The sequence below is a fragment of the Ammodytes marinus genome (genome assembly GCF_949987685.1).
Source record: "Ammodytes marinus genome assembly, chromosome: 8".
In the NCBI taxonomy this organism is placed as follows: Eukaryota; Metazoa; Chordata; class Actinopteri; order Uranoscopiformes; family Ammodytidae; genus Ammodytes; species Ammodytes marinus.
In genome coordinates this window covers 28030932-28043247 of record NC_137212.1, presented here as the reverse complement: position 1 = coordinate 28043247, position 12316 = coordinate 28030932, and the positions used below count along the sequence as shown (strand labels likewise).

At 41.6% G+C, this 12316-nt stretch overlaps 1 protein-coding gene across 3 annotated transcripts in view; it reads left to right on the top strand.

Annotated features, from left to right (window-relative positions):
* Positions 1 to 1426, top strand: part of herc2 (HECT and RLD domain containing E3 ubiquitin protein ligase 2) — a 59118-nt gene extending 57692 nt beyond the window's left edge. For all 3 annotated transcript variants that reach the window (XM_080033118.1, XM_080033117.1, XM_080033116.1), the window contains exon 91: positions 529 to 1426. In XM_080033118.1, coding sequence (XP_079889244.1) covers positions 529 to 801 — 273 coding nt within the window. In that variant the 3' untranslated portion in view covers positions 802 to 1426. The remainder of the gene's footprint in view (positions 1 to 528) is intronic.
* Positions 1427 to 12316: the final 10890 nt, after the last annotated feature.

The window sequence follows — 12316 nt, the reverse complement described above, 5'->3', positions numbered from 1 at the left end:
CGAATACGTTTTTATTCTGTGTGGTAATAATATGGGATGTAACTTTGTTAAAGCTTTAAATGAATAATAATAATTAAAACAAAAACATGTATTTTAAGGAAAGGGCCTTTTCTGTTTCTGACAGTTAGATGACTGACTGACAATCTGTACACAACTGGTGTAAAAACAACGAGGGTTGGGATTATTCTTGGACAGAATCAGTAACTGTTGGAGTCTTGTCACTTATGTGAGATTGCTAGGCAACCAGTGGAGACTACTTCACCCATTCAGGAAGAAAATCACAACTTGATTTTTTTTTATGAATCAGCAGACACACAGAGGAGGAAACTCAAGTAGCAGCCCCTATGTTCTAACTCCACCGACATCTTGGCCGATAGCGTTATATGTAGTTTTATTTTTCAGTCGGTCTCTTCATAGCCCATGGCTCAACCCTAAAGACTACACTTGTGGCTGCCACGTACAGCGCAGCTCTCCCCACAGATGTAAAATGGCTGACCCGTTAGCTTGATCTTCTCTTTGTCTCCATAGGTGCTGGATAAGTACAACCCCCCTGACCACTTCCTACCCGAGTCCTACACATGTTTCTTCCTGCTCAAGCTGCCCAGGTACTCGTGTAAACAGGTGCTGGAGGAGAAACTGAAATACGCCATTCACTTCTGCAAGTCCATCGACACGGACGACTACGCTCGCATCGCCCTGTCCGGGGAGCCCGCCGCTGATGACAGCAGTGAGGACTCAGACAATGAAGACGCAGACTCCTTCGCTTCAGACTCCACACAGGACTATTTAACAGGACACTGAACTCTGAGCCAAGCTGACACACACACACACACACACACACGCACACACGCAGAGACTGCAATTAATCTCACCTATTAATACACACATTCATACAGGCAAACTACTAAAGACACAAACGTCTGTGGGGAAAAGTGTGCAATGAGCTTTAAAAGCATTATAAGCTAAAGAGTGGAACAAACAGCAGGTTTGCTCTGATTTTAGTTTCTTTCAAATAAAAAGTGGGGCGATCAGCTGCACATGTAATTGTTGTGTAACATGGGAATTATGTATATTGTTACAGAGTGAAGAAAAAAAAAAGGCTCCAGCCTAGCACTATGGTAGATTACTCCCTTCTGGTTTGTGTGAATTACCCCTGTCCCTAGTTTGTACATAGAAAATTGATGTGCAAGGAAACAGTAGTGTTACTTTATAGTTTCTTGGGTTAAAGCCACGTTTCTTTATAAAATAACACATTTTTAACTCAAAAAAAGTCGGTGTTTCTCACTGGGCTCACATCAGTCGGAGCCCACTGAAGGGTCATGATGAGATTCCTATATTCACCCCGCTCCCTCCACCATGTTTGTGCACTGTCTCATTTAAGAATGTATATAATATGATTGTGCCATGTATTCACAGAAGGTCTCATTCCTGCATAATAAATGTTAATACATTTCTGTTAATAAATTCAAAAGACTAAAAGCCTTCTCTGTGATGGTGTTAAATACTGGAACATTTTGGTGCCGCGTATACCTCGAGAGTGAGCGACAAGAAAGTGCAACACAGATTGATACAAGCAGTCAAATGACAATGACATATCAAAATGACATCTATTTCTTGCAATATTTGTTCTTTTTCTGTGCTCCATTCATCAGACGTTGTCATTTGGATTAAGGTAATTATAAGTAATATCTTTGGAAAGGGTTAACTAAGGCTGCTCTCCTTTTCCTCAAACTAGGTCAGGAGTCCATTTTACTTTCACCAGTCTGAGCTTGAGCCAGAATGAAATCAAATTTTTCTTTTTGATTTCTTTGAGATTCCCGTCTAATACATGGAACAAAGGCTGTAGTAGGAGGAAGGTGGAGTTTTCTCTAACTGTTACCCTGTAGGACTATGGGATTAAATAAATCCCCTCATAATATAGTAATTTCTTAAACGTGCTGTTGTTATCAGCAGTACTTATGAGGGGCCATACCTCCCTCATGCTGGGAAAAAAAGGTGCGTAGGGGATCTTAGGACCCCAACTCACTCGTGCACAGGCTTCCCTACACATTCTTCATAGTCTCTGGCTGTAGTAGAATCCCTCGTGTCCGTGTGTGTCTACATCCACTCCTCCGCCCTGTTAATTGGTACATGGCTCTGCGCAGTTCAAAGGCATGAGAAAAAAAATACGCCCTCTCTGTTTTATGAAGGCTTGATTTGGCTTAAAAATCATTAGCATTCTTTGAAGACTTAGTGCTTTTTTTCAGGAATTATCACAAAGTACATTATGCTGCTGGGAGTCAGGTGCTTCTTAGTAAAGTGAGGGAGGGGGCAGGAGGGGGGAGACCAGGAACCAACACTCCCTCCACTATGGTTTTGTGATCCGTGAACCACAACATTAAAAAGTCTTCATTTTGCATCCTTATATGGCATATTTCTACATAGTAATTTAGACAAAAGGAACATGTATTTATCATTTATGTGCACTGTAATCCAGCACTTTACTACTCTAAAGGCCCTGAACATAAATGTTCTACATTAACCCTAACTGTTATAAGTGATGCGTGAACACAGAATCCTCTGCCTCTATTATTTCACATGAGAGGTTCCTGCGTTTGTGATTTTCTGCCTGAGCTCGTATCGTATTGAAGTTCTAAAAAGTTATTTTAAGTCATCATGAGAGCGTCTTAGCGTAGGCCTACAGTGTGGGTGTGTTGTTGGTGTTTAGAGACGAAACAAATGGGAATGTGTCCTTTAAAGACACACCACTTTCCAGGAAGTTGAAGTGTCCTTTATGTGGGATATTTTTAGAGGGCAAAATGCCTTTTTCTTTTAAAAAGACACTTTGTTGATATTGCCCACTAGCATGTTGCCCTTCCCTTGATAGCATACATGGCAGCAGAGAGTTAAGAGGAAATGAACCCACTAGAGAGGTGGGATCCACATTCAAAACAAAGTTGCTCTCAAACTGGTGATGTTACAATCACATGCAGTGACAATTCCCCTAAACCACAAGGATGCTGAATAGATTATTATTATTATTATTATTATTATTATTATTATTATTATTATTATTATTATTATTATTATTATTATTATTATTATTATTATTATTATTTATTTTTTTGTGGTCAACAGAGGTCTGGGTAGCTCACTTTTTTCGAACTACCACCATCATTTAATTTTCAAACTTAAAGTCTTCAGCCACAACTGATGTTGAGTGACTAAATGAGAGTATTGGACTTCACACAGCCCCCCTATGGAGACACGAGGCTTTACTTGTTTTCACATTGGCATTAGTAAGCACTTTGTAACTTTGTTCTGAAAGGTGCCATACAAATAAAGGTTATATCATTATTTTACTCCTCCACATGGAAACAGACTCAAATTGGTGGAGTTCAACTAAAATATACTATTGACACCCTAACACGTTATTTGACTTTTGCTGGATGGAATTTTAAAGATATGAAGTTAATATAGTGGAAACCATAGCATAGAATAATGAGGGAAGTATCATATTACAGAAAATCTAACATCAATAGCATAGAATGTGTATGTACTGTATGCATAGAAACCACACTGAAATACTTGATCTTTAAAGTGCACCACCATTATATGTGGTACTAGATCTACTTAAAATGATTCAATTATTCATAAGGTATTAGGCAACAGGCTGTAATACTGACAGTGTTAGTTGAAACATCATGTCGAGCTGTTTAACGTGTCAATAGAGAAGTCATGTGGATCACACAGGGGAGAGGGATATGGCTCAGCTCAGGGTGGTTTAGGCAAATAGGCAGACATAGAGACAGACAGACAGACAGGGAGACAGACAGACAGACAGACAGACAAGGAGGGAGACAGACAGGGAGGGAGACAGGGAGACAGCGCTCGTGGCCTACAGCAGCATTTGCCTGCATGTGGGAAAGAGATGGATGGACCTGTGTCTGCAATGTTCAAAAAGCTTTTCATTGCCTGTCTATTCATTTCCCAGCCAGTTTTATCCGCACTGTGAGTCATTCTCTTAACGACCGACTGTGCCACAGAGGACTATGTCAAAGAGATAGTGAATAGTTGATGGACTTTATGTAAATCTAAGGTCAAAGACTTTCGACTGTATTGAACATTAATGTAAGTGATAAATGTTGTTACTCGTGGTCATAAATTGAAGCTAAGTTTTGGCCTCCTATGAGTGACTAGTAGACTATAAACATTACATTTGCACTGAGTGTCTCAGTCATGAATGCAGTAAAATGTGCATGATAAATCCTGGAAAGGCAGAGTATGAGTATGCCTTTCCGGAAACTAAAGCTTTTGAATTGTTTGATAGAAAATAAGAGAGCTATAACAAAATATATTTAATGTATTCTAATAGATAAAAATATAAAAAGACTACTTATACAAGAATATATATGTTATTATTATGCATGGGATAAAACTGCAAGCAGCAAAATTGTTTAAATAAATCGCATAGCCTATTCACTGATCTTGACAAAAAGTGATTTTGACAATAATCCACAATAGTTGACTCCACCTTTGTGGCATATTCCAGCTGACTACAGACTCAGTATTGTTGATGACCTGCATACATTAAAATGATACAGTTCATGCTACATAGATGACACACATAACCTCATACCAAATGCCTCGCATGCCGGGTACTGTAGTCTTAGAGTGGCCTGATGATCTATAACACTGTTTACCCAAATGCAAAGGAACCAGGCAGCTCCCTGCACCACTAAGGGATCAGATGATCACTGGAGAAAGACCTTGGGCCAATAAAAAAAAACTCACGCCAGTACCACTGCAGCTACTGGGAAGCTTCCATTATTGATAATTGGCCGATCCCTGCATGTCTAAAGGATGAATGGATAAAGGATTCTGATGATGCCTTGGAAATATTCAATTGGATCAGACTATAGATAGATACTGTAGATAGATCTATAGACGGACGGACGGACGGACGGACAGACAGATACATACACTCAACAAAAATATAAACGCAACACTTTTGTTTTTGCTCCCATTTTTCATGAGATGGACTTAAAGATCTAAAATTCATTCCAGATACACAATATTACCATTTCTCTCAAACATTGTTCACAAATCTGTCTAAATGTGTGATAGTTAGGCCTTTCCCACCAAAATGAACCAAGAGTCAGTTCCAGGCTGGTGTTGGGGTCAGTTCAAAACTGGTTACAGCCTTATCCCAGTTATGAACCGGTTGGTTTCACATCGACCGGAGACAGCCATGGAGCCGGCAAGAGAGCAACGTCATGACGTCACTGTAAACGTGTGTGTACGTCGCCCGACGCCGCTGCTCTTGTGGCTAACGCTAAAGCTACCGCTAGCTTTAGGCACAACAACAGCGGCGAATACGTCTTATTTTTACACATGTTAGCTCTCGCTTTGCTTTCTTAACCAAACAGGACCCATACAGCGTATTCTCGCCGGTCAATTTGATCGCTACGTTCGGTAATTATGTTATGTTTACGTCTCGTAGTAGCGGTGTTTTTAAACATGGCGGGCATGAGGTTTTAGTTGGTCTGGTTGGTCAGGATAATCCCTCCCCCGGCCGCTGGCGCAAGCGGTTCACTTCAAACCCTGCTCAATCCTGGGGTATGAGTTGAACCGGTTTTTACGGCCCGGAGCAGGCTTTCTGGCGGTGTGAAACCAAAACACTGGCTCTAACTCCGAACTAGCCCAGAACTAGCGCCGATTTTGCGGCGGTGTGAAAGGCCTAAGTGAGCACTTCTGCTTTGCTGGGATAATCCATCCCACCTCACAGGTGTGCCACATCAAGATGCTGATCTGACATCATGATTAGTGCACAGGTGTGCCTTAGACTGTCCACAATAAAAGGCCACCCTGAAATGTGCAGTTTTGTCTCACAGCAAAATGCCACACATGCCACAAGCATTGAGGGAGCGTGCAATTGGCATGCTGACAGCAGGAATGTCAACCAGATCTGTTGCTCGTGCATTGAATGTTCATTTCTCCACCATAAGCGTCTCCAAAGGCGTTTCAGAGAATATGGCAGTACATCCAACCGGCCTCACAACCGCAGACCACGTGTAACCACACCAGCCCAGGACCTCCACATCCAGCAGGTTCACCTCCAAGATAGTCTGAGATCAGCCACTGAGACAGCTGCTGAAACAATTGGTTTGCATAACCAAACAATTTCTGCACAAACTGTCAGAAACCATCTCAGGGAAGCTCAACTGCATGCTCGTCGTCCTCATCGGGGTCTTGACCTGACTCCAGCTCGTCGCCGTAACAGACTTGAGTGGGCAAATGCTCACATTCGATGGCGTCTGGCACGTTGGAGAGGTGTTCTCTTCACGGATGAATCTCGGTTTACATTGTTCAGGGCAGATGGCAGACAGCGTGTGTGGCGTCGTGTGGGTGAGCGCTTTGCTGATGTCAATGTTGTGGATCGAGTGGCCCATGGTGGTGGTGGGGTTATGGTATGGGCAGGCATCTGTTATGGACGAAGAACAAAGGTGCATTTTATACCGTGATGAGATCCTGAGGCCCATTGTTGTGCCATACATCCATGAACATCACCTCACCTTTCAGCAAGATAATGCACGGCCCCATGTTGCAAGGATCTGTACACAATTCTTGGAAGCTGAAAATGTCCTAGTTCTTGCATGGCCAGCATACTCACCGGACATGTCACCCATTGAGCATGTTTGGGATGTGCTTGACCGACGTATACGACAGCGTGCACCACTTCCCACTAATATCCAGCAACTTTGCACAGCCATTGAAGAGGAGTGGACCAACATTCCACAGGCCACAATTGACAATCTGATAAACTCTATGCGAAGAAGATGTGTTGCACTGCATGAGGCAAATGGTGGTCGCACCAGATACTGACTGGTTCTGAGTCCCCAGACCCCCAATAAAGCAAAAAAATGCACATTTCAGAGTGGCCTTTTATTGTGAACAGTCTAAGGCACACCTGTGCACTAATCATGATGTCAGATCAGCATCTTGATGTGGCACACCTGTGAGGTGGGATGGATTATCTCAGCAAAGCAGAAGTGCTCACTATCACACATTTAGACAGATTTGTGAACAATGTTTGAGAGAAATGGTAATATTGTGTATCTGGAATGAATTTTAGATCTTTAAGTCCATCTCATGAAAAATGGGAGCAAAAACAAAAGTGTTGCTTTTATATTTTTGTTGAGTGTAGATAGTCATAATATTTATTTATATAGTCAATATCCTCTGATTGAAAGTGTCTCCTTAGCAGCAGCAAGCACGGCATTGATTTATTGATTTTATTCGACCATTTCATATATAAAAACAAGAACAGCACTCTGTTACATTAAAATACACAAAAAGCCAGGGATAAAAACACAAAAAAGCCCGAAGGCTTATTTCCATTGTGGTCCATTATATTTCTCCATAACCAACCCTATGGGCTCCTGTGCCATTAGCCATTATTGCTAGAGCCCTGATGAATGGTCAGTGTTGCCCTCCTAGGCCTTGGCCATTGATGCTCTGAAACGGTTGGTTAGCTCTCTGCTGAGCCAGAGGAGCCAGAGGGTTGTCAGGCACATGACCCTGCTCATCTCCATTAGACTGGGAAAGAGGTGCCCTCAATGAGGAAGACAGCTGATCAGTGTTGTGGTGAAGTTCACTGTTCATTCATTCTTCAACCTTAACATTGTGCTTCATGAAAACTGCTGTAGTTGAGGAAGCAATATCAACACAAAGTCCAATCAGTAGCTGTTCTCAAGCTCTGGGTCATATCACATCAGTTAACTCTGTTGTTCAAATGTCCGTTGTCTTTGAGCACTTTCAGCACTTCTCTTACGCAGTGGCCTCAGAAGCTGTGTGAGGAACCTTTGACGTACAATTCTTCTGATGAAGATAATGTTAAATATCTAAATGAACCTACTGTGGGACTCTGAAGCTTGTTGAGACATAACGGCTTCCCATTCTTTGAAGGCACCTGTGCATCAAAACCTACATATGGTACAGCAATGTTTGCTTATAAACATGATGTTTAAGTGACTGAATTACTGCTGACAAATAATGATCATCCAATCACTATAAAGAATATGTAATAATAACCCTGTGGCTTAAAATGTGTGTGTGTGTGTGTGTGTGTGTTTACTTCTGTGCTTCAGAAGTAATGTCTTCCAGGTGTCACGCGGTAGTATTCAAAACCACAACCTCAGTCTGGTACGTCCTTGCTCTCATGGCTCCTCAAGTTTCTACCACACTTAGTTTTTTTGAATTCTGAGTCTTTTGAAAATCTCATCATTTTGTTTCCATCTCACAGATGTAAAAAAACAACCAATCCAAAGGTGAGAAGTCACGTGATGAAAGGTGAGGAGGAGTCATTCAAACTGGCCAAAGTGGTAAAGTATTTCACTAGCATGTAATCAGCATAAGCATTTCATTGTAATATGATCAACAGTGGCGTTTGGGGTTCATTTGCAGTATCACTATCTACGGTGGGCCCCCTTTGTTAACATGCTGGTGAACAGAGCCTAGTACACCAGATTTTTTTTTTTTGTGTCCCGGGAACATTCCTAGAACACTTTTCAGAAACGTTCCATGAAGGTTACCTGTATTCTTTGTAAAAATCGAATGGGTGATAAATGAATGAATGTGAGATAGTTGCAGTCAAAAATACTAAGGGCCGGTTTCGCAGACATGGATTAAGCATAGTTCTGGACTAAATTGTACCTTCAATGGACAATCTCCATTCAAAATTCCATTTAGTCCAGGACTAGGCTTAATTCATGTCTGTGAAACTGGCCCATAATGTGCTAATTGACAAGGGTGCTCCGTTATTCATAGGTATAGGGCTACATTGTAAACTTAAAAATAATAATAACAGACTGTACAGAGTAACCGGTGTAACTACAGCTGTAGATTACTGTTAATATGTTAGGTATGGAGGGTAACAATGTGTAGAGCAAAGTAAGACAATGATGTAGCCTAAAACTTCTACACACAGTGTTGTACGCGACTGTTGGTTAATTCTGATTACTATAACTGCTGAAACAAGACTTCAGTCATGCAGTCCTCTCCGTGAAATGCTGATGATGATGATGATGGCTTTTGCTTGCGAGTAAAAAAAAAAAAGATCTTACGGAAAAATTGGAACATGGTATCATCTTGTTTGATTGGCAACTCTCATCTGCACTACACAGAAGTGATATTTCAGAACACCCTCTCAGCTCACTCTCTCCTCTCTGCACTGGTACACGTGATTGCTCTGTTCTCCCTACTATACAGTATATCTCCCACAAGACCAGTGTGCAGTCTCCCCCCCGAGACATCTTCTCTGTGTAACTCTCATCTTCTGATGTCAGAGGCAACAGTAAGACCAGAGCAGGTGACTGCATCCACTCAATGGTGAACATTGTCCTGCCTCATTTTTTTTTCTAAGAATGGAGAAGGCAGATTCTGGAATTCCACTCTAATCACTGGGCTGCAAACATCATGTTAATGGAAATATCATTTTGATAGAGATTTATTCCCCCCCCCCAGTTCACTGGATAGATCCTTGTCAATGGGGGAAGGTAGGCTATACGTGATGGGAATGTCTAATTACTTAAGTCCTGTTCGTTTGGTTCCCTGGGTTTTTTACTCAGGGATGGCAGGAGGCTAAAATCCTTATCTGCTCGCTTGTGTTGGGGGACGTCTAAATGAAGTAAATCAAAAGATTAAAGATAAACTCCTGATTTTGCTATAGCACTCAATATATCCCCCCCCCAAAAAAAAAAAAATAAATAAATAAATAAATAAAAACTCATGTGTCTGTCCAAGTAAGTTGCTTGTTTTTGAAGTAGTCCGTAACTTTGGTTTTCTTTTTAGGGGGGGGGGGGGGCAAGAAAATTATAAATGTTTTGACATAGTATAAGTATTTCACTTAATGTTTTGACCTCAGCTCTGTTGCTTTCTGATTGTTTTATCTAATCAAATGATCAAACTTGTGTCAATTCGGAAAGATCTGGTTTACTCCCATGCTTATTTTTGTTGGCATTCATAGTGACCCTCTGACCCTCATCCCAGCAAGTCTGGTTTAACCGGCTTCTCCACAAAAAACAAGATTTGAGAGCATTTATTCTTAAAAAGCAGTCGGGGGGGGTTGAGTATCCCTCAAAACCCCTTGTCTCTGACCGGTCTGACCTTCCGACACCTTAAATCTGTAGGAGTTGTTTCAGCCTTTTGCAGCATGTTAGGCTCAGTTGATCATATTGGACAGCTCACCCTTCCCCCCACACAAAATATTCGTCATGAAATCTCATAATACGTAATAAAACACACATATCAACTTTGAACTATTTTCATTTTAAAGGTGTAGTCAGCGATTCTGAAGAATGCTTGTTGTCAAAATCACTTTTTTGTCATAACCAGTGGGCCTACCATAGGAGCATTTGTACGTGGGGAGATGTTAACGGATTTGGACAAAAAGTGATTTTGACAACAACCATTCTCCAGAATCACTGACTCCACCTCCATCAGGATGCTTTATTATCAACCCAACACTAACAAGCATTTGCTTCAAATGATACATTTCACTTCAATGTAGGACCAACAACAATTCCTGGACTTCTTTTTTAGTCCAGGAGTCTGTTATGAAAAGTCCTTTTCACAGGGAGGGAGGGGTTAGAGTTAGGGTTAGGGTGTGTGGTGTGGAGAGAGGCGGCTAAGCGTGTGCAGAATTTTTAGTTCTGGGAAAAGAGAGTGATTGAATAAGAATTTTCTCTGCTATTAGAGGAGAGCAGATTGAGCCACTCCCCCCCCCTCAGCTTCTCCACACCCACAAGCACTGCTCTGCAACATCTCCCTCCTTGGCTGGGGAGCACAGGAGAGGAGAAGAAACACCTGGCAGTAGTGTCCTCTCTTGTCCACCTGGCCCTCTCAAGTCCTCTTCCTCATCACTGGGCTCAACACGTCACGGCAGAAAAACAAACAAACAGAGAAATATTCCCGGCAACTTTCAGTATTTTTTTTCTCCAGCATTGTCAGCTTGAATTGACCTGTGTTTCTGCAGTCGGATGTTCACGGTTTAACAGCACAAACTTTGCCACCATCACTACTGCCAACATCATCATTGTCCCTGTCTTCATCATTCTCCTCATCCTCATCCAGAACAACTTCTGTCTTCATCTTTAAAGGTAGGTCTCTCATGCCATCTTTCATGTCCATGCACTTTACACACACATCTGTGTCTGTGAGCTACTACCTTGTTTTATGATATTTCACACGTCACCAACCTGTAGGCTGTCATGGTCTGGAATAGCTGTTTTGTCATTTAACTTGTCCATGCCTAAGTGCTGAATTTGAAGTTAATAGCTGACGTTCACTTCAGTCGCTTTGCATTCTGAGTATGGTGGATTAACGCCCCTGCATTACACTGGTCTGCTTTGTCTTAGCATTAGGTTACAATACCTGCGTTGACACACAAGCTTTGCAAAGATCCCTTTAAGCCCACTGATATGTTAATGGCGTGTGATGGATGGAGTCTTTCTCCCTGACACGCTTGTTGGAAGGTTTTCATCTTTGGATCTATAATTGCTGTGAATGACGGTGGGAAAATGAAAGAAAGCAGTTTGTCTTTGTCGTCATACACAGCCCCACGGGGCAGGATGGCATATAAAAGGGATCATTCTCCTCTCAGCTGCTATCACAAGCATTGGACAAGGATATTAAGGGAGGCGTTACTAAGCAAAAGCCGTTAATTTGACATGATTTTGAAAGCAAAAAAAAATGCTGGTACTTGTTTTAAGAATCAAGTGTGTATCACTGAATAGAATAGTGGTTTTTTGTTATTCTACGTAACAAAAAAAGTGGATTGTATGTTGAATCGGTGGTGCGACTTTAAACAGCAAAGATGCTATGATCAACTGTGCCTTTGTGTAATGCTGAAGGCATAGTTCATAGCAGTGACGTTGTCTGGAAATATTCCTGTAAATAGTTGGAAGGTTCAGTGTGTAGAGCGTATGATGCCACATGACAGGACAGTGGTCTTACTCCTCAAAGAGGTCTTATGTCAGAGCACTGCAGGTTCTGTTGCTTTTCATGTGAGTTATCCCATTGAATTAGCCTCATCAACTGACCACAAGCTGTGATTTATGGCTGTGAATCACTCAGCTGCTATCATTCCCTTCACTTTGGGTTGTTGTAACCTGACAAGGGGTTGAATTTTGCAATTAAAGTAGGCCTTTGTATACTTAAAATCAGGCCTTACATGTGCTGTATATAGCTCATTCTGTAGCTGTCTAAAACAGTATACACACAATGGCTTGTGACTCAACTTTAGCACTTGAGGTTAGTGGGTTTCGACTGCACTCCA